The following is a 23,356-nucleotide window of genomic DNA, read 5'->3' as shown; positions in this document are numbered from 1 at the left end:
CTAAAAAGAACAGACCATTGTCATTTTTTGCAAAACAAAGGTAATCTGTGGTCAGAACTCAGTACACAGACAGTGAACAGCTAATGTAATCGTTTGGTTGTGTTCAATTCGAAGAGGAAAAAAATGAAACTGGAGAAGAGAGTGGTGTCACAGTGTTTAGTGTGGCTTCCACCTGCCACTTCTTGGTTACAAGTGACCTCCCACTGCCTTGCATAGTCCTATATTCTGACTGCCATCTCTTAGCAATCACTGGCACTTATATTACCCTTATTAATAATAATATTGCCCTCACTCAATCTGTTCTTTGCAACAACTTAGAAACACTAAAATTCCACTATTAAATTGACTTTATTTAAACATTGCTTTTATTTACTTGGAAGGTAGTGAGGAAGCAAAACATAACCAAGAACTCATTTTTTAAGTCAACTTGGGTCCTGCATTGCTAAACTATGCTATCAACTGTTGGGAATATACCCCTTGGGGGAAAAAAAAACACAAAATATTAAATCTGTTGTCACCTTGATGTTAGCCAGAATTAAGCTAATAAACTGTGCCAACTTAAACATAGTAAGTGCAATTATTGCTTTAAACACTGAAATTACAACTCACATATCACACATATTCTCAGTTAATGTTAAAGTTCATGCATGCTTTTACTGGGTTATATCTCTCCTACTCTACTTTCCAATTTCAAGTATACACCTTGGCATTTTGCATAACAAAATAACAAAATCCATGTTCAGGATCCCAATGAAAAAATCAAACCCTGATCTAGGCAAAACTGTAGTCAGAAGCAAGGTAGTATTTCTCACTTTCATATATTTGCAGTATTGTAAAATAATGTTTGCAGTACAATTCTTTTTGAAACAAACGAATTAAGAGTGTAAATGGACAATGCATGTGTGTATATTAATTTAAAATGTGTGTGCCAAATATTACAAGAACCTCTCTTTGTTTTAAGAAGTGTGATCACTCAGATGTATTAATTTTGAAATACAATATAATGAAAGTCTGTCAAGCTAAAGGTAGTAATTATAACATTTACAGCTAAAAAGAACAGACCATTGTCATTTTTTGCAAAACAAAGGTAATCTGTGGTCAGAACTCAGTACACAGACAGTGAACAGCTAATGTAATCGTTTGTAATCAATTCCTTTCTTTTTCCAGGCTATAACCCTATTCTGGGAGCAACAGAAAAGTACTTATACCGAAATATAAAAAAGATAACAATATTGGGTATTTCAGGGAACTATTTCTAAAAACTGAGCTACATTCAATTTTAAAAATTAGAAAAAGGGGTGGGAGCAGTAGCTCATGCCTATAATCTCAGCACTTTGGGAGGCCAAGGCAGGAGGACTGCTTGAGCCCAGCAGTTTGAGACCAGCCTGGACAAAATAGCAAGACCTCATCTCTATTTATTTAAAAAACAAAAATTATAGAAAATTTAAAAATAAAAACTAACCATCATCCTTTTTAGCAACTCATTTTCATATGTAAAATTCATTTCACATTTAAATTAAAAGATGCATGGCAATCCTGACGTTTTCACATTTAATCTTGTGAGTGTGTGCATGTGTGTGTGTGGGTGTGTATGTGTGAAAATTATACATGCACACCCTCTTCAATACAGACAAGAAAATTATTGTCTGAATTATAGTAAATTCAATATATCTTAACAAGAAAGAGTTTAAAGACACACTCATAAAAATAATGCTATAAAAGGCCATCAAGGCTGTGTTAGATTCAATGGCTCACAGTTCTACAGCAGGAGAAAATTTATAGGGGACATTTTACCCAAATGTCTTAAGTACAGATACATGCATTTATATGTACATATTTTAAAACATTCAAAAGTACAGATCTGTTTTTACCATAATCAGTAACAGACTTTGGAGCACGTTGCTCTGTTTCAGTATTTCTCTTCTTGTTCTTAGATTTCCAAGCATGGTACACCTTTAGTCTCCTATGAAATTCTTCTCTGCAAGCTGCCAGTAGCTCAATATCTATTGATTACATAGAGCAAAAAAAAAAAAGACATGTTAATTTATTCATCTAACATAATAATATAATTATTCTGTGGCATAAGGAGATTTTTTATTTTTAAATTAATGATACAAAATCAAAAGTAAGCTAGTTATTCATAAAGATAAGCATTTTATAATATTGTTCAAATTTATAGATCATTTCCTTATGTCATTATATCTTATATCATTTGCTCCACAGAACTCTGAACTAAACCGGTCTTCTATATATGAATTGAATCAGAAATGTTAAACAACTTGTCGAAGCCCACAAGTCTTGACAATAGAGTAAAAAGTCACTGTGATAAAATACAAACTAGAATTACAAGCAAGACTTTTCTAATTATGCAGATATACTAAATGGAGGGAAAGAATATAGTGAGAAATTATGTACAATTATACTTTTGTTTCTAGTCACAGTTTTCTGAATTCATCGTTCCTACTCATAGTTTTCTGAATTCAAACACTGTGATTTAAATAACACAACTATGTGGGATCCTCTGGATATACTATTTTACTCTAATTGTTCTGTGGGAAGAAAAATAGCCTTAACAAGAAACACTGGATTGTTATCTGTTACTTTACAATCATAGACCGAAGATTCAGATAATATAGGTATTATATATACATACATATATTTATACACACATATATTTATATATACATATACACACACACACACACACACATGCGCACGCACACACACACACCTCACCCCAATCTATGTATTTATCACCTATCACTATGAACATTTTCTATTACTGATCTTCTCCAAACACTTACCACAAGAAGTATTGATGGTATCACGTAGTTCTGCATATTTCCATTTACTAAGATCATACTTCTTGGTACCAGCAGCTGCTTTGGTAGCTTGTACAGCAGGACCTCTGTAATTATTACACATTTTTGCATGTTTAAACCAGAAACATGAAGAAAACATTGACTAAAGAGGCAAGAAACCATGCATAAGTTTGAAAACTGGAAACAGCTACTAGAAAAATATAATTTTTGTTTCTTTGACAGATGAGATTAAGAATGGCATACTAAAAGACAGCCAAATAAATTAAAATTTTCCAGCATGCCACTTGATAGTCATATTAGATTTTAAGTCCAAACATTTGATTCTAATATTCTAGTTCCACAAACTTCCCCCAGACTTCAGTTTCAATGTTTTTACTAATGTATATATGAACTAAATTTAAAGTTTAAAAATATACTGATGTATATTCCTCAAAATCAAAAAAGAAATCCTCAACACACTTGAAAGATCGTTAAAAGCATATCAAAGTTTTGTTTATGAGCCATGAGGCTGCACAGTGCAACCACCTGGAGAGACTGCTGAAAGCTACAGATGGCCAAACTCCATTCACACACAGTGGCTCAGAATATCCCTGGGCCTCTGGATGTTTACGGAGTTATATAGGTAAGTAGCCAGACCTGCAACCCACCACATGAGAGTCATTAAAGTCAGCTAAAAGAATGGATGGATCTATTGAGATAATCATGTGGTTCTTGTCTTTGGTTCTGTTTATATGCTGGATTACGTTTATTGATTTGCGAATGTTGAACCAGCCTTGCATCCCAGGGATGAAGCCCACTTGATCATGGTGGATAAGCTTTTTGATGTGCTGCTGAATCCGGTTTGCCAGTATTTTATTGAGAATTTTTGCATCGATGTTCATCAGGGATATTGGTCTAAAATTCTCTTTTTTTGTTGTGTCTCTGCCAGGCTTTGGTATCAGGATGATGTTGGCCTCATAAAATGAGTTAGGGAGGATTCCCTCTTTTTCTATTGCAGAAAAGGCTTTTGACAAAATTCAACAGCCCTTTATGCTAAAAACGCTCAATAAATTCGGTATTGATGGAACGTACCTCAAAATAATAAGAGCTATTTACGACAAACCCACAGCTAATATCATACTGAATGGGCAAAAACTGGAAAAATTCCCTTTGAAAACTGGCACAAGACAGGGATGCCCTCTCTCACCACTCCTATTCAACATAGTGTTGGAAGTTCTGGCTAGGGCAATCAGGCAAGAGAAAGAAATCAAGGGTATCCAGTTAGGAAAAGAAGAAGTCAAATTGTCCCTGTTTGCAGATGACATGATTGTATATTTAGAAAAACCCATCGTCTCAGCCCAAAATCTCCTTAAGCTGATAAGCAACTTCAGCAAAGTCTCAGGATACAAAATTAATGTGCAAAAATCACAAGCATTCTTATACACCAGTAACAGACAAGCAGAGAGCCAAGTCAGGAATGAACTTCCATTCACAATTGCTTCAAAGAGAATAAAATACCTAGGAATCCAGCTTACAAGGGATGTAAAGGACCTCTTCAAGGAGAACTACAAACCACTGCTCAGTGAAATCAAAGAGGACACAAACAAATGGAAGAACATACCATGCTCATGGATAGGAAGAATCAATATCGTGAAAATGGCCATACTGCCCAAGGTGATTTCTAGATTCAATGCCATCCCCATCAAGCTACCAATGACTTTCTTCACAGAATTGGAAAAAACTGCTTTAAAGTTCATATGGAACCAAAAAAGAGCCCGCATTGCCAAGACAATCCTAGGTCAAAAGGACAAAGCTGGAGGCGTCACGCTACCTGACTTCAAACTATACTACAAGGCTACAGTAACCAAAACAGCATGGTACTGGTACCACAACAGAGAAATAGACCAGTGGAACAGAACAGAGTCCTCAGAAATAATACCACACATCTACAGCCATCTGATCTTTGACAAACCTGACAAAAACAAGAAATGGGGAAAGGATTCCCTATTTAATAAATGGTGCTGGGAAAATTGGCTAGCCACAAGTAGAAAGCTGAAACTGGATCCTTTCCTTACCCCTTATACGAAAATTAATTCAAGATGGATTAGAGACTTAAATGTTAGACCTAATACCATAAAAACCCTAGAAGAAAATCTAGGTAGTACCATTCAGGACATAGGCATGGGCAAGGACTTCATGTCTAAAACACCAAAAGCAACGGCAGCAAAAGCCAAAATTGACAAATGGGATCTCATTAAACTAAAGAGCTTTTGCACAGCAAAAGAAACTACCATCAGAGTGAACAGGCAACCTACAGAATGGGAGAAAATTTTTGCAACCTACTCATCTGACAAAGGGCTAATATCCAGAATCTACAAAGAACTCAAACAAATATACAAGAAAAAAACAAACAACCCCATCAAAAAGTGGGGAAAGGATATGAACAGACATTTCTCAAAAGAAGACATCCATACAGCCAACAGACACATGAAAAAATGCTCGTCATCACTCGCCATCAGAGAAATGCAAATCAAAACCACAATGAGATACCATCTCACACCAGTTAGAATGGCAATCATTAAGAAGTCAGGAAACAATAGATGTTGGAGAGGATGTGGAGAAATAGGAACACTTTTACACTGTTGGTGGGATTGTAAACTAGTTCAACCATTATGGAAAACAGTATGGCGATTCCTCAAGGATCTAGAACTAGATGTACCATATGACCCAGCCATCCCACTACTGGGTATATACCCAAAGGATTATAAATTACTCTACTACAAAGACACATGCACACGTATGTTTATTGCGGCACTATTCACAATAGCAAAGACTTGGAATCAACCCAAATGTCCATCTGTGACAGACTGGATTAAGAAAATGTGGCACATATACACCATGGAATACTATGCAGCCATCAAAAAGGATGAGTTTGCGTCCTTTGTAGGGACATGGATGCAGCTGGAAACCTTCATTCTTAGCAAACTATCACAAGAAGAGAAAACCAAACACCGCATGTTCTCACTCATAGGTGGGAACTGAACAATGAGATCACTTGGACTCGGGAAGGGGAACATCACACACTGGGGCCTATCATGGGGAGGGGGGAGGAGGGAGGGATTGCATTGGGGAGTTATACATGATATAAACGTTATGCACATGTACCCTAGAACTTAAAGTATAATAAAAAATAAAAAAATAAATAAATAAATAAATAAATAAAGGGGGGAAAAAAAAAAGAATGGATGGAATCTGGAAACTCTTACTTTCTAGGCTTCACTGCTATAAGAACACTTAGAAAAGTTCTATAAGCAGACAAAATCCATACCCTCATAATAAGAAAAGTAGTAAATTCAAGAGATTTTAGCTCATGAGGTAAATAACAGAGACTTCAAAGGGCACAAGTATTGTATTATGACCCATTCAGTGGGAACATTTGTATGAGGAAAGAGAAAAGAAATAAAATTCAAAGCACTCAATTAAATGAAATAAATTCAACTTTTTCAAAACAGGGCTACTCAGTGCTTTAAGGCCTGCTTTTTTGTTTTTTTGTTGTTTGTTTAGTTTTTTGTTTTGTTTTGTTTTGTTTTGTTTTGAGAAAGGGTCTGGCTCTGTCACCCAGGCTGGAGTGCAGTGGTACAATCTTGGCTCACTGAAACCTCCACCACCGGGCTCAAGCAATTCTCCTGTTACATGAGTAGCCTGCTCTACTCTCTCAGCCACCTAAATAGCTGGGACTACAGGCACCCACCAACCAGCCAGGCTAATTTTTGTATTTTTTGTAGAGATGTGGTCTCGCCATGTTGCCCAGGCTGGTCTCAAACTACTGAGCTCAAGTGATCCGCCCATCTCGGTCTCCCAAAGTGCTGGGATTACAGGCGTGAGCCACCACACCTGGTCTTTAAGACTTTTATGCATATAATTTGAGATCACTAATCAGAAAATATGCAAACAATTTCTTTTCTGTAATAATACACTTATTTTTCAGCAAAAGATTACACTTGCAAATAGCAGACACGCAGAATAAGCTGCAAGACTTTAAGCTCAATGTAACAAAGGAAGAGTTTAAATACATCACATTTCAAGACATGAAAAGAAGGTGGCACAAAATATTAAAATAAGTATTAAAGAACAAAAGCATTGCTTCTTATATATCACACAAGGAAATTCTCCATTATCATCTACTACCTGGAAGATACTTCCTCTTAAAGAGGGTTGATCAAAATATAATCCCTGAAAATAAACATGTATTTCCTCAGTCTTTTACATTTTGAAAGATAACAGCCATCCTGGCAAGCAGTGAAGACACATATTTAATTGAAAAATGATGTTTGAGAATATGTTACTTTCTTCCTGAAGTAAAAGAAATTATTCTTTCAATATTAAGCTTAACAATGAAATAAATAAGGTGCCCTCACTTCTTTAAAAGGCCTGCATACGCTTTCTTTCTAGAGAATAAAAAATAGCATTCTTCATCCTACCTACTTAAAATTGTTTGACGTAGTGATTGTTAGTTACATATAAGACCAGCTAAAGAATAATGTGTGGCCATTAGTCCTTCCTGTATTTTTATGATTAAAATCTGTTTTAGCTTTGTTGCAGAATCTATACTTTTCATAAGCGGTGTAAGTGGCAATTTTCCATGTAGCTTTTTGGTCTTAATTGCTTTGCTCAAAAACGGCCAGCTGTGTATCAGCAAGGTCTCTCATTCCCTTAACAATAAATCATGCTTTTACATTTATTCAAATATTCTTTGTCTTTTCTACATCCCTAAACTACCAATCAATAAACCAAAAAAAAAAAAAAAAAAAATCCTTTTATTTTTAAGCTGTTCTGGGACTCTTTTCTAGGAGGACAGCTGAAAATTATTAGGTTTTGTTCTTGTTGTTTTCTTCTGAAAGAAGAGGTAAACTGACATACAGACAGTGTTACAGATTGTCAGTGTATATAAGGTATTAGAATATATGTAAAATGTGTTTTGATACTTTTAAAAATTACATTAAATTCAAATGATTATTGCTTAAAATATGGTTTTAATAACACTAACTTTTCATTCCTATTAACTGAAACAAAAGTACATCTACTAAAAAACAGCATCCAAAGAAGTACATCAATGCAACACATTTAAATGTTCCCCACCTCCATTTCTGGAGTTACTAAAATACTAAAGGGATAATTTGCTGATTATTCAGACTTGCTATAAAGACAATCATGTAAAGAATACAACAGTAGCACACTGATTTTTAAAAATATATTAACACAGCTAATTATCTTTATAACTTCAAAATTAAGAATTAACATGTTAGTGAATCATATCCATTTATAAAAGTAACAGACCAGATCCTGTTGGTGGCTCAATTTACACCAGTGGTTTTCAAACCATGTGCCATAGTGCAGAGCCCCTCAAGAGCCATGCTCTTCCTCTACCTCCTCTTCAACAGGCACAAATTAGGGGGAGCACCACCCCAGGGAGAGCAGCGAAATACTCATTTTGTCATAACGAGGGGAAGAAATCCCCTCCTGAGACTAAGTTGGTGGCGGCCAGAGATAAGCAGTAGAGTTCCACTGCCAAGGGAACTGTCCCATTCAAAATGCCAATGGTATCCCCACGACTTTGAAGGAATACTGCTTTTTAACTTTTTCTTTGTTGGGTAGTGTGAGGGAGAAGTGATATTTCTTGTACAGAAATAAATATCACTTTACATAGAAAAAGCAGGCTACTCATGTAACAGGTTCTGGTCCAAATAATCAAAAGTAATTTAAAAATATGATTTTGAGGTGAACACTCATTTCCCCCAATTACACTGCACTAACCTACTCAAAAATTCTGACATTTCTTTGGCCATTTGTTCCCTACAAGAAAAATAACACAATATGGTTACATAAAAGGCATACTACATAAATTAATTAAAAGATCTAAAAGTATAATTAAAATATATTTTTTCAATATTATTTAACAACTGTTTATAACTGTTTTACTTTGTTAATGCCTACGATATAGTTTTCAACAAATCTAGCCATAACACACAGCAATATTTTCGTTTAAATCCAGTTAAAGTTATCTGAATGCCTCTCCATTTTTGCAGTAGCAACTTTTAGATAAAATCTCAGGAAAGCTTTTATGGTATTCTTTTACATACAGAATATAAGTAACATGGTCTAAATCCATACAGGAAACTTGGCAAGATATAGATTCCATGTGAGGATTTTTGTACCAGAGTTGTTTAGTAAATATTAGTTAGATAAGGCACAATGGTGGAAAACCACAAGCTGATGTATTTGACAGTGTCAGAGTTTAAAAAAGAATCTGATGTATTCAAAGCTCTAAAATTCCAAATTGAAGCATGCTCTTAAGAAAAAGAATATCAAAACAGGGACTAATGAAAGATCTGAGGCATTCTGACCTTCCAAGAATAAACATTTGCCAAAGACAAAAAACTTACTTTGCTTTTGTTACCCAAAAGAGTATAACTTTTCTCAAAATGTGTTTAATTCTTTAAAAGGGAATGAAGTTTCCTAGTGTTCATCAACACTTCTTTATTTCCCTGCTCTTTGCTCTTTTCCTTCATAATTATTTTCTCATTCATTCTACTCATCAAACTCTAGTAACCTCAAACCCTTCCAAATCAGTAAAATCATAAGAAAAGAGGATGGGTATATTTGCTTCGAGGCACAATTTCCTGAATGCCTGCCAAGAGCTGGGACCCTGACTAAAGGAGCAGAAGACTCCTTTATTCCTCTTTTCTCATCATGAACACTGTCTACAATTATGTACGGATGGAGGTGTAAGAAAGCACAGTCAGAGAACAAGATATCCTTCAAAGCTGACAGTGAAGGACAGCTAAAACAAAATATAACACAAATACAATCTAATAAAAATTATCTTTTGAGCAATACATTTATCAATCTCTCTTTAAGCTAGTAGTTTCTCAGAATCTTCTCACTTTCAAATGCAGCATGATTTTGATAGGTATGTTTAATTCTATTATCACTCCACCTCAAGGTGTTTGTCTCAGGATTCAAGAGCATCTGTTTTTACCATCTTTTCCTCCTAAAGCTTCCTCCATTTCTTTTCCCATGTTAGGTTTTAAGGGAGTCCATGGACTTTCAAATCTCTTTACCACTGGGTCTGTTGATCGTACAGGTGTTTTTCTGTGTGCTTTGACAGTACAATGAATGGCAGTCTCTACTGATGCATTATCCTCCTTGACCCTACATCAAGATACACCTGACCTAGACCAATACACTACAACAAATTCACCAGACAGAAATGGTTCCTGCACCCAGGCGCTTTCTTCCTTCTGATTTTACCACACTATATGCAAATACAATTTCACCTTAGACACTGACTGCAGGACTTACTTAATTCAAGCTCAAATGGTTAACTATAAAGCAGTTATGGCAATGGAGGGCAAGAGTACCCACTCAGAGGTATTTTCAAAATTTGGGGCAGTATTGTGGTAACAACGATGTGTGCGTATACTCCTGTCATCTGCTGATGTAAGGGGAAAGGAATGCCAAATGTCCTACCCAAGGAAGAACTGCTCCATGCCCCATTTAACTTTAACATGTCCGTCAGACATACAGAGGTGAAAAACACATACAAACACCTATTTTACATGTAAACAAAGTTTTACATGTAAACAATGTATTTTCTGCATGCCTTTAATATTCACAGAATTTTTTTAGGGCTTACACAAATACTGTGTGATTGAGAGAATATTGTACTTGGCTCTGTTCAGAACTTCACAAAGGACTGTTCACAATTTCATGGCATGTGAATGCCCAACACAGCATTCCTATATCTATTTGTATTTGTAGCTACAGCATTCATGGTGATTCTATACATAAGCAAAAACATCTGATCACTTATCATGTCTTCTACTGCAGTTATGCACAAGCACTTTCATATTAAATAAGTATGTCTTATTATAAATGACTATCCTTGTATTTCCACTTTATGTATATTGTTTGGAGAGTTATTTACATAGGTTGCATCGTTTATTAAAAAATTGTTATTGGGGCTGGAGTCTGATAGAGTTGAGAACCATCAACATAAATGTTAAGTTGGAGTCCTTAAAGCTATTTAAGATTTTATATATGTTCCAAAATCCTTATATGTAGTATACATAACATACATACAAAATACGTTTTATATTTTATATAAACAAAATTTATACTCCAAATGTTACCTGGATTCTTTGTGGGTAGATTTTCATAAGAAAAAGATACATTAGCACCGAAGTCAGCATTACATATATAATTTCAGATGATGAATTATTTTAGATGTAGCAGAATGAACTATCATATATACTGAAAATCAAATATTTTACTATTATTTATGCCTCCACACCTGCTTCTATAAAGAAGGTAAGGGGCAGTTTAAAAAAATACATAAAACACACCAGGTGCGGTGACTCATGCTTATAATCCCAGTACTTTGGGAGGCCGAGGCGGGTGGATCACGAGGTCAAGAGATTGAGACCATCCTGGCCAACACGGTGAAACCCCGTCTCTACCAAAAATACAAAATTAGCCAAGCGTGGTGGTGTGTGTGTCTGTAGTCCCAGCTACTTGGGGAGGCCGAGGCAGGAAAATCGCTTGAACCCAAGAGGCAGAGGTTGCAGTGAGCCGAGATCAGACCACTGAACTCTAGCCTGGGCAACAAGAGCAAAACTCTGTTCAAAAAAAAAAAAAAAAAAGAGGCCGGGCGCGGTGGCTCAAGCCTGTAATCCCAGCACTTTGGGAGGCCGAGACGGGCGGATCACGAGGTCAGGAGATCGAGACCATCCTGGCTAACACAGTGAAACCCCGTCTCTACTAAAAATACAAAAACTAGCTGGGCGAGGTGGCGGGCGCCTGTAGTCCCAGCTACTCGGGAGGCTGAGGCAGGAGAATGGCGTAAACCCGGGAGGCAGAGCTTGCAGTGAGCTGAGATCTGGCCACTGCACTCCAGTCCGGGCGACAGAGCGAGACTCCACCTCAAAAAAAAAAAAGAAAGAAAACACAAAACAAAATGGGTGTTACATTATGGTTTAAGCAGATGATACAAAGAAGGAAACCAAATCATGAGCTACTGTGATTGAGCACCAAACAAGAGCATTAGACATTTTTCCCAGAGAAGAAAAAGATGAAAAAGGTTATCTCATTATCTTTCAATAGAAGAAAATAATTTAAAATTTACTCCAATGAGAAAACTACTCCCAAAAAGTATCTACAACCTATTTTTAAAAAGGTAAAGGTAAGTGACATACGGTGTCATTTTGGGTCTTGTTCCATCATTTCTGTGAAAAGAATATATTTTAGTTAATATCATAACCAATTGTGAACTGTGAAAATCTGGATTGTGCAAATTTGTGTTTCAATTACTTTACTCATTGATTTTAAAAACTCAATTGTTTCTAATCAACGCATGAGATCACTCAGAATTTTAATATATTTTTAAGTATTCATTAAAAATGATTGGAAAATAAGGCATGCAGTGAAAATTAAAGAGCCAATACATTACATCTAGATTAGAAAATTCATACATTGTGAGGTTTGTTTTTAATAGAATCTGGATATTATTTTACAATGTTAGGTAATGCATCAAGGATCATATGTATAACTGTATGATCTTTGCATCAAGGATCATATGTATAACTGTATGATCTTTGCATCAAGGATCATATGTATAACTGTATGATCTTTGCATCAAGGATCATATGTATAACTGATTGAAATTATATTTTAGAACGTATGACATACATCGAAAACAATTCTTACTTAGAAGTTACTGGATATGAATCCAAGCTGGAAAAGTAACTTAAAATTGCTTATTGAAGCAGAATCAATGTATAATATATATATTTTTTAACACAGCACAGAACCCAACAACATCATGCTATAGATTAAGAAGAGTTTACTTGGTTCTTACTCATAAATTTGTTATAGAAAAAACTCAGTGCTAACAAAGGTAAAACAAACATTCAAAAACATTTAGCTACAGCCCATGGAGTAAGATTACACTATCAAACATGCGATATCTGTACAGAATATCATTCATAATGAAGTGCTAATGCTTGTAGTTCAGACTATAAAATCACCACGACGTCCAGAAGGGAAGGAGCTCATGAGGACCTGAGGGTCAGGGAAAGCTTCCCGGAGAGCTGACAGAAAGGATTTGGAGGGCATTCCTCATACCATCCCTAGGTCTGAACCACAGAACTAAAACTAGCTCTTCTGCCTTTCAAGTCATAATGGTTTGAATACCTCCTCTTTACTTAATATGGTCCCATTACCTAGCTAATTCTGCTGAATTTAAATTACAGGTAATTTGTTTATGTCAAAGGTCCTAAATGGTTCTCTTTCTCAGAGACTACTCAACCTGGAAGAAGTGTACCTGTCTGAAGATGGGAAGGGTCCACATATGAGCCAGTATCTTGTATACAGTATATGGAATGGCACTGGATATAGCTTGATATTTCAAGTGCATAAACATAAAGCTTGATGATAGGTACCAATAATGACTACATTAACGAGTCCCTGAGAAACTGACTTCTGCCATAATAAAATCAACTCTGTCAACCGCAGTACTTCCTCACAGACATCAGGGATAGTAGCTGTAAAAGTCTGGTTCATTTAAGAGCCTGCCCTAGGTGGCTAGTCAGCTACACATAAAGGCTCCCAATCATTCTGACATAACACAGGTGGAAGGAATACAACAGCAGCTGAGCTGAGTCTGCATTTATAAAAGCCCTATCCGGGCTAAAATATTTTAATTATAGTGAAATCTTAAAAAGCCCAAATATTGGACTCAAACCCAAGAGCTTAATAATTATAACATCTTTTGTTCATATAGCCATATTCAGTTCATTCACAGTATAATGTACGTTAATATACAAGCAGTCCCAGAGCTCCCCAATACAATCACATACTATTTGGTTGATGCAAAAGTTACTGCAGCTTTACACATGCCAAAAACCGCAATTACTTTCGCACCAACCTAATAGAAAAAACGTGAGGGCAACTCAATACGCCCCTTTCCTTCCCTGTCTTTTGTTTTTTTGCTAAATATTCCATTACATTGCAATTTGATCCTTTCACAAGGAAACATCGCCATCTAGTGGTTGTACTCTATATTTCATCATAAACTGCTTTTAAGTTCTGAAAAGCATGGTTACATGTGTCTATGTGCCTCTCAATATATACACAACATATATATACCTACATACAAAGGAACCTCACAAAATAGTTTTGTTATTATAAATAATCAAAATAATTAATGCTTCTACATACTAATTTTTTAAAAAAATGAATCTATTAAACCTTTCTGCAAATTTTAATAAGAGCTTCCAAATTCCTACACAGTCCACTATAGTGGAGTGGAGTGCTTAGAGAGAATTCAGAAACCCAAGAAGCCAAAATATTTCAATGAATTTAACTCTCCCTTCTTGGAAAGGGAAACTCATTTATGCTGAGGCACTGCAGAGTACATGTCTCATTTCAACTAACAGGATGCTTAACATATTAAATTTTTTTGCATTCGATTTTTCTAATGCAAAATCTCAACTACAAATACATTAAACTGCATTATATAACACAGTCAACTTATTTCGATGCCAATGTTTGATGACAGGTATTTAGAAATTAGGTGCCTACCTAATATACTACACTCTTAAACAATTTCAGGGTAAAAGTTAGTATGTTTTCTTAACAGAGTACTCATTAGTGAAATTTTATTTTTCAATAGTTTATTAATTTGATGAAAAGCCAATTATTTCATTCACTTGAGTATGAAAGCTGATACAAGTAATTTTAAAATTATTTTAGCTCAAATATACCAGGGCCTTCAGAATATGATTTTCTCCTATTCCCTTTTGCATGGAAATGAGAGGCAGAGATAGAAAAAGCAAAGGAGAGCGCACTATACCCCACCCAGGGGCCCCAGTACCTCCGCAGTGCCAGGTCGGCCTGGGCCTCATCACTGATGAGCTCGGCTTCACTCTGGGCAATCCTCAGGGCCAGCTCCCGGTCCCTGCGCTCCTGCTCCAGAACCGCTTGCTGCTGGGATTCCTCCTCCTTCTGTCGGGCCAGCTGTGCCTCCACTTCAGCCTGACAAAGGCAGAAAGCCATTTCACCAAGAGTTCTTCACTTGTTTACTTGATCGCTCCCCTTATTACTTCAAATAAAAGGGAAGGCATAACTGCCCCCATACAAGTTCTTTACTAAGGAGTTGCTTAAGCACAGATCTCTTCAGTCTCTATTTTCTTCTCTATTATAATTAATGCTTCAAATACATCCCCATTTTGCCTCTTTCCCAAGACCAAGAGAAGGCAGAAGAACCACAGCTCCACAATTCTATGACTATAAATATTAGTGTCCCAAACATCATATGAGTATCTTAGGCATCCCATTAACACTAGCACCTAGAGAGCAGATGTCAAGAATTTAAAGTTTGAGTTATGCTTAGGATACATTATGAAAGCCATGACAAACAGAAACTCAAATACATGAGCAATTTATTCTTAACATGGGACTTTTTAAAAACGAGGGGTGGAGAGAGAATCTTAATCCTAATTTATTAATACCAGTATCTACAAAGTTGTATGATATCTTAAAACTTAACATTTTAAGTGAATTTTCATTTGACTCTTCCCTAGGTACAATAACAATTATTAATATTTATTGAGGTACACAGTGTTCAAAATGCTTTAACATGTATTAACTGTCAAATGCTTGCAACTATTATCTATCCACATTCTACAAAGAGAAAACTGTGACCCAAGTTACTCACTATAATCTGTACAATGGTACAATTTCTGTCAGTGACTGATCCTGGCTTTGAACCCATTTCCCTAGTTCCAAAGTCCATTCCCATAACCACTTCAAAAACTGGCCTTTGGTCTCTGGGATAAACTAGTGACAGCTTATCTAGCAAATCAAGATCTCATTTTCACTTCCTTTGTAGGTTCCATTTTATTTTATTTTATTTTATTTATTTATTTTTGAGACAGAGTCTCACTCTGTTGCCCAGGCTGGAGTGCAGTGGTGCCATCTCGGCTCACTGCAAGCTCCGCCTCCTGGGTTCACATCGTTCTCCTGCCTCAACCTCCCAATTAGCTGGGACTACAGGTGCCCGTCACCACACCCAGCTAATTTGTTATTTTTAGTAGAGATGGGGTTTCACTGCGTTAGCCAGGATGGTCTCGATCTCCTGATCTCGTGATCCGCCCGCCTCGGCCTCCCAAAGAGCTAGGATTACAGGCTTGAGCCACCGCGCCCGGCCTGTAGGTTTCATTTTAATAGAAATTCAATCCAGTAAGTACGTACCTGAATGCGTTTTTCATCATCTTCTCTTTTCTTTCTCTCTTCTTCTTCTTGTTTTCTCTTTGCTTCCATCTCAAGTTTCCTAATAAAAAATAGAAAACTCTTCAAAAATTTAACAGAAAATAAGGAATCCTTCAGAAGACAATTTAACTATTATTTAATAATAAAGGCAACAGATTGGGAATGCAAATTAACCTCCTGGCCACATATATCAACTTATTTTGAATAAAATAAAATTTAACTCTACTGACAATAATTCTTAAATAAAACAAATGTAATTGTATTCTATAACTTTTAACATCTCTAGATTAATGTGATTACAAAGCCTGGCTGTAAGGTCCTGATTAAAGGTGCTTCCCTCTACTCCCTCTCCAACTCAACAACTCATCCATTCTCTTGACCCTATCATGGCAATCTTTCAAAATGTTATCAGTTTTAAAACTGCAGAAAAGTAGAAATGTCATTTACCTAGCTTAGAAAACAATAAACAAATCATAGCTTTAAAAAGAAGAAAATCTTCAGGTATAAGAGTCTAACTAAAATTCAGATTATAATTAAAATTATTTTATGTTATCATTATTATAAAATGAGCTTATTTTCTCAATTTTCAAACTTATTACAAAATTGGTTCATTAAAATAAGAACACCGTTTTAAGAATTGTCAACTTGGCACAGTTGCTCATGCCTGTAATCCCAGCACTTTGGGAGGCTGAGGCGGGCAGATCCCCTGAGGTCAGAAGTTTGAGACCAGCCTAGCCAACACAGTGAAACCCCGTCTCTAATACAAATACAAAAATTAGCCAGGCATGTTGGTGTGTGCCTGTAGTCCCAGCTACTCAGGAGGCGAGGCAGGAGAATCAATTGAACCCGAGAGGCAGAGTGCAGTAAGCCGAGATCACGCCACTGCACTCCAGCCTGGGTGACAGAGTGAGACCCTGTCTCAAAAACAAAACAAAAAAAGGAACTGTCATTAACCACTGTGAATACCAATAATTCACTATTTAAGTCTCTTATTCAAAATAATATAAATGCCTCACATCCGCCTTTCCTCCTCCTCCTTTCTTCGACGTTTTTCATCTTCTTCACGTCTTTTTCTTTCCTTTTCCATTTCTTCTTGAATACGCCTCAGCCTTTCTGCTTCCTCTTCCTGCTGTTTTTTTTTCTGTAATGCACTGAGGAGTTGCTCTGAGCTTTTAACCAGTGCATCATATTCTTTCTGTATTTGTTCCCGCGTCATCATAGTGGACTTTAAAAAATAAAATAACAGGTACGTAAAAGCTTATTTCTTCTGTTGCACAACAATGTGAATATACTTACTAATACTGAACTATAAACTTAAAAATGGTTAAGATAAATTTTACGTTTTTATTGTTTTTTTACTACGATTTAAAATAAAAAACTACTCCAGTATGCAAATACAGCAAAAACTAGGTAAGATGGTAAGCAATATGTCCGTTATCTTTGCTATACTGTTTGTACATTAAATACTATTCAAAAAATGTTTTATGTTATCTCTGCACACAAGTATTAGACATCAGTTAGACAGGTGTACTGTGGACAAGGTAATATATTGCAGTGAAAAATTAGTTCTACGCCGGGTATGGTGGCTCATGCCTGTAATCCCAGCCCTTTGGGAGCCGAGGTGGGCAGATCACCTGAGGTCAGGAGTTCGAGACCAGCCTGGCCAACATAGTGAAATCCTGTCTCTAACAAAAAAAAATACAAAAATTAGCCAGGCATGGTGGTACACACCTGTAGTCCCAGCTACTTGGGAGGCTGAGGCAGGAGAATTGCTTGAACCCGGGAGGCGGAGGTTACAGTGAACCGAGATCACGCCACTGCACTCCAGCCTGCGCAACACAGCAAGACTCTTGTCTCAAAAAGAAAAAAATATTTCTTAAGTAATGATCAGCTAATTTAGCAAGAGTTTACTACTACTTTATAATAATGTTCAAATAGTACCTAGAGAATACTTTAAAAATTACTAAATATATCCAAAATTATTGGATGATTTCGCCTTCAAAAAATGTGGGTAGGTTAATTTATAATACCACATAAACAAGGATGGCCCTTGACAGATTTATAAAATCAATTGAGTCTATTTACAGCATTTTCATTTTCCTCCAGATCTTTTTTTTCCTTTCTACCTCCAAGATTGCCATTGTTTACATAAAGTATCTGCAGAAAATATAAAATGCTCACATTAAGACATTTATTATATCCCACATACTTGCACTGACCTATGAAACTGAGAAAAAGCATTAAAACTCTAAAATATAATTGAGGAAAAGATACAAAATGTAATTAATGAAATATGAAATATAATTAACAAACACAGAAGAGTCTTCAATTCCACTAGTAACCAAATAAATAAAAATCAAAACAAAAAAAGGGGTCCCATTTTTTTCCCACAAAATTGGAGAGGAAATTGCTATTTTCACAAAATTAAGTAAATTACATTATCATATCTATGAAAATAACGTATTAACATGGACGAGTATATAACATAATGGTAGAGATAGAAATAGAAATGTGTATTATGATAAGAACTACATAAACATTTATACATAAAAGAGTGTAAGGTAAAGTAAAAACAAGTAAAATTATACTGTAAAGATAAAAGTAAAAATATACTGTGATATACAACAGTATATTAACTGAATTTGTTAATGTGGAGGTATTAAGAGGTTTTTGGTGGTTTCTCCAATTTTTGTTGTTGTTGTTGTTTTAAGCCACGGGTCTGTCACCCAGGTTGGAGTGCAGTGGTGCAATCTCTGCTCACTGCAACCTCCACCTCCCGGGCTCAAGCAATCCTCTAACCTCAGCCTCCTTGGGACCACAGGCTCATGCCACCATGCCCAACTAATTTTTTGTATTTTTGGTGGAGACAGGTTTTCGCCATGTTGACCAGGCTGCTCTCTAACTCCTGAGCTCAGGGGATCCATCTGCCTGGGCCTCCCAAAGTGCTGGGAATACAGGCACAAGCCATCACATCTGGCCTCCAAATTTGTTATAATATTATATTACTTTTATCATTTATTTATTTAATTATTTTTAGACACAGTCTCGCTCTGTCGCCCAGGCTGGAGTGCAGTGGCACAATCTTGGCTCACTGCAACTTCTGCCTCCTGGGTTCAAGCAATTCTCCTGCCTCAGCCTCCCAAGTAGCTGCAACTACAGGCGCGTGTGACTACACCCGGCTAACTTTTGTATTTTTAGTAGAGACAGGATTTCACCGTGTTGGTCAGGCTGGTCTCAACCTCCTGACCTCAAGTAATCCACCCACCTCGGCCTCCCAAAGTTCTGGGATTACAGGCGGGAGCCACCATGCCTCACCACTTTTATAATGTAAAAATTAGTTTCTCAAAGTAGAAAAGCATGAAACAAATTAAATTATTTGCATTCATCCTCTCTAAGTCATGATTATGCAAGAGCTCACCAATAAAGTATGGTATTTTAGTTGCTCTTTTGTGGAAGGAACATCTTTTTTTTTTTAATATATGTGTTTTGTGTTTTCTTTTTGCTTCAACTTTAATTTTTTTGTTTGTTTGTTTTGAGATGGAGTCTCACTCTGTCGCCAGGCTGGAATGCAGTGGTGTGATCTTGGCTCACTGCAATCTCTACCTCCTGGGTTCAAGCAATTCTCCTGCCTCAGTCTCCCCAATAGCTGGAATTACAAGTGCACACCACCATGCCCAGCTAGTTTTTGTATTTTTAGTAGAGACAAGGTTTCACCATGTTGGCCAGGAAGGTCTTGATCTCCTGACCTCGTGATCCCAAAGTGCTGGGATTACAGGCATGAGCCACCACACACGGCCTTCAACTTTTATTTTAATTTCAGGGATGCATGTGCAGGATGCGCAGGTTTGTTACACAGGTAAACGTGTGCCATGGTGGGTTTGATGCACAGATCATCTCATCACCTAGGTATAAAGTTGTGGGGAATATCTTTCTTAGCAACAGAAGAAATGGCATAAAAATTATCTTCTGGCCGGGCGCGGTGGCACAAGCCTGTAATCCCAGCACTTTGGGAGGCCGAGACGGGCGGATCACGAGGTCAGGAGTTCGAGACCATCCTGGTTAACACGGTGAAACCCCGTCTCTACTAAAAATACAAAAAACTAGCCGGGCGAGGTGGCCGGCACCTGTAGTCCCAGCTACTCAGGAGGCTGAGGCAGGAGAATGGTGTAAACCCGGGAGGCGGAGCTTGCAGTGAGCTGAGATCCAGCCACTGTACTCCAGCCTGGGAGACAGAGCCAGACTCCGTCTCAAAAAAAAAAAAAAAAAATTATCTTCTTTAACTTTTTGCTATGAAATTTTTCAAACATAAAGTGTAGAGGTAATATGATGAGCATCTATCTACTTGCCATCATTGGATCTCAACACATTTTGTAATTTTGAAAAACTAAGGACCTTTTCTATACAATTTCAATATCAGTAACAAAATATATTAAATTATGTAAAAAGTCAAAGTCATCTGGGTTAAAATTACGTACCTTAATTTTGGCCATCAAAGCATCAATAGAAATTTCCAGATCCTTGATCTGTTTATTCATCTCTGGTTTTCCATCTTTCAACACACTGACTACCTCATTAAATTTATCAAGTCGTTTTTTCAGTGTGCCCACCTTAACCAGGCCATCAATGCTGTAAAAATAATACTTCATTAGAGCCTAATTTCATCATATAGTACTTTTGGCAGATTTTTCATTTATAAAATGCTAAACAGGGTATTTCACTTCCGTTTTCAATATTATCTAGTATTCTCTTTTTCAGATCTTTATTGAAGGCTTAAAAAATCAAATATGAGTGTGAATGACACTGATGCCTGTCAACAGGATTAAAGCCTTCTACAACTTTGAGAATACAAATCACAGAGGACCTTAAAGGAGTTATCTAAGTCTCTTTGAAAAGGTGTGATGGATCAACAGATATTCAGACTTACAATTTTTAAGTCTAAATTAAAAATGAAAGATTCAAATAAGAAATAAAGACTAATTTATAATGGGACAATGTAATTCCTACAGATAATCTTGAAAATTTTGGTAAACATATTAGTGAGTTTTTTTTTAAAATGTCACCTTGATATTATCAAGAAACTCAAATAACTAAAATAATCGGAATAAAAGAGCTTCTCTCAACACTTATTTCTTGTTTTATAATCTTTATACATTTTCATATGCCACTTCAAATCCTTTCATAGAATGAGGCAAGTAATAAGGTAATAAATGAATTAACTAATTTCAAATAAAAATTACAAATAGAAGACTATAATATATCATCTTACCAAGAACGTGAGAAAACTCCTTGAGTATCCAAACTGCTTTTTATTATGACTTTATTGTCATTTTGTATTACAGTAACTAGGTTTTGTAGAGTTCTTTTTAGGGACTATTCATCTTACCGAGGTTTGTGTCTCCTCTTGCAAAGCCACATTCGAATAGTTTTTTGCATTTTAATGCAGGCTTCAGCTCGATATTTTATTTTGTTTTTCACTACATGTAAGAGTAAAATAAAATGATAGAAAATTATTCAGTTTAAATCTAACATATATTTTTAAAAACTCATTTTCACAAAGTAATTCTCAAGAAACATGAAATCTTGTATTATATATCAGATATCAAAAACAGAAAGTTTTAACATTTCTTTTTTGTTTGTTTGTTTTCGTTTTGACAGAGTCTCAACCCAGGCTGAAGTGCAATGGCATGATCTTGGCTCACTGCAACCTCCACCCCCCCCAGGTTCAAGTGATTCTCATGCCTCAGCCTCCTGAGTAGGTGGGACTACAGGCACATGCCACTCCAGGCTAATTTTTGGATTTTTATTTGAACCAGGGTTTTGCCATGTTGGCCAGGTTGGCCTCAAATTCGTGACCTCAAGTGATTCTCCCACCTCAGCCTCCCAAAAGGCTAGGATCACAGGTGTGAGCCACCATGCCCAACCAGTTTTAACATTTCTATAATTTCTTATTCTTCTTAAAATAAAAAGATACTGAAACCACCTGCACAAAATTTACAACGAAGGAAATAATGTAAAAGAAATCTGACCTAACCAAGTCCATCTTGCTCCTAACCTCTAAGCTGTCCTTGTTCATTCCTGGGTGTGGGCCGAACTAGTCTTGGGAAGGAATTTAGTTTATATAATTTAACTTTGAAACAAACACATTAATAGCCCTTTCCCTAAATAAACCCCCTTCTTGCCTGGGGAACCAGTCAGCCTTTGTAGGACTAACAAATTGGCTCCAAGATTAGAAATTACTGTTTAGGAGCCACACAGCCACCTCCCCAAATTGCTCCCGTATACAACATCACATTTGTAAAACCTAACATCAGTGCTTGAGATATTTTGCAGACCTGCCAATGCACCAGCTGATGCCACCCAGATAGGTAATCTGGCCCGGCCAGTTCTATGATCCCACTCAGGAACAGAATAAAGCAAGAAAAACTCAACTTTGACCCCCTATGATTTCATCTCCAACCCAAGCCCCTACCTACCAAATTATCCTTAAAAACTCAGATCTCCGAGTTTTCAGAGAGACTCATTTATCATAAAACTCCAGTCTCCCATACAGCCGGCTCTACGTGAATTACTCTTTCTGTACTGCAATTCCCGTCTTGATAAATCAGCTCTGTCTAGGTAGTGGGCAAGGAGAACACACTGCGTAGTTACAATATCATGTACCTGGTTAGGCTTACATTTTAAATGCATTATTTCCTTATTATGCTACACTGCTACCTCCCAAACTGTCTTAGGCAACATACTGAACAGGTATGTCCTGAAAAAAGGATTTACCTGTCAAATGAGTGCATGAAAAGCTGTACACTACACTTCTGTTTGGAGGTTCACAATGAACACACAGAGTGAAGCCTCTGAGAATCCTACAGCAAAGAAATCTACTTAACTTCAGTTACTCAGAGTTTCCTAGGATGATCTGGCCTTGAACATTTTTTTTCAGAGCTTCCTATTAACATTCTGAAAGATCCCTGCCCGGTTACTGACTTCAGTACCACTGTAGAACACAGTCCACAAATGAACGGTGTAACAGATAATTTTATTATAATGTGTTTTCTATCATAATGCAATGTGTAAAGCTGAACGTATTAAACTACAGTAATATATTTATATTTTATTTGTAAAATGATGGGAAAAAGAGATTCTGCTTTTTTCTTTTTATATTAATAGTTCTCTTTTTATCTATATTCACAATTGTCTAACAAAATATCTGAAAAATAATCTCTGTTTGCATG

The 23,356-nt window shown here is 36.4% G+C and overlaps 1 protein-coding gene across 10 annotated transcripts in view; it reads right to left on the bottom strand.

Moving 5' to 3' along the window:
* MYO6 (myosin VI) overlaps window positions 1-23,356 on the bottom strand; it is a 176,027-nt gene that overhangs the window by 6,374 nt on the left and 146,297 nt on the right. For 3 of the 10 annotated variants that reach the window (XM_033217694.1, XM_033217696.1, XM_033217695.1), the window contains 10 exons: window positions 21,514-21,604; window positions 20,606-20,756; window positions 17,147-17,355; window positions 16,113-16,191; window positions 14,734-14,894; window positions 12,567-12,593; window positions 12,056-12,085; window positions 8,616-8,654; window positions 2,805-2,908; window positions 1,872-2,003 (listed from right to left, as the gene is read on the bottom strand). In XM_033217694.1, coding sequence (XP_033073585.1) covers window positions 1,872-2,003; window positions 2,805-2,908; window positions 8,616-8,654; window positions 12,056-12,085; window positions 12,567-12,593; window positions 14,734-14,894; window positions 16,113-16,191; window positions 17,147-17,355; window positions 20,606-20,756; window positions 21,514-21,604 — 1,023 coding nt within the window. The remainder of the gene's footprint in view (window positions 1-1,871; window positions 2,004-2,804; window positions 2,909-8,615; window positions 8,655-12,055; window positions 12,086-12,566; window positions 12,594-14,733; window positions 14,895-16,112; window positions 16,192-17,146; window positions 17,356-20,605; window positions 20,757-21,513; window positions 21,605-23,356) is intronic. The other 7 variants (XM_033217698.1, XM_033217700.1, XM_033217697.1 and 4 more) reach the window with 4 other exon arrangements.

Source organism: Trachypithecus francoisi, unplaced genomic scaffold, assembly GCF_009764315.1.
Source record: "Trachypithecus francoisi isolate TF-2019V2 unplaced genomic scaffold, Tfra_2.0 Lachesis_group10, whole genome shotgun sequence".
NCBI lineage: Eukaryota > Metazoa > Chordata > Mammalia > Primates > Cercopithecidae > Trachypithecus > Trachypithecus francoisi.
The sequence above is the reverse complement of the archived record's forward strand: the minus strand, read 5'-3'. Positions and strand labels throughout refer to the sequence as shown.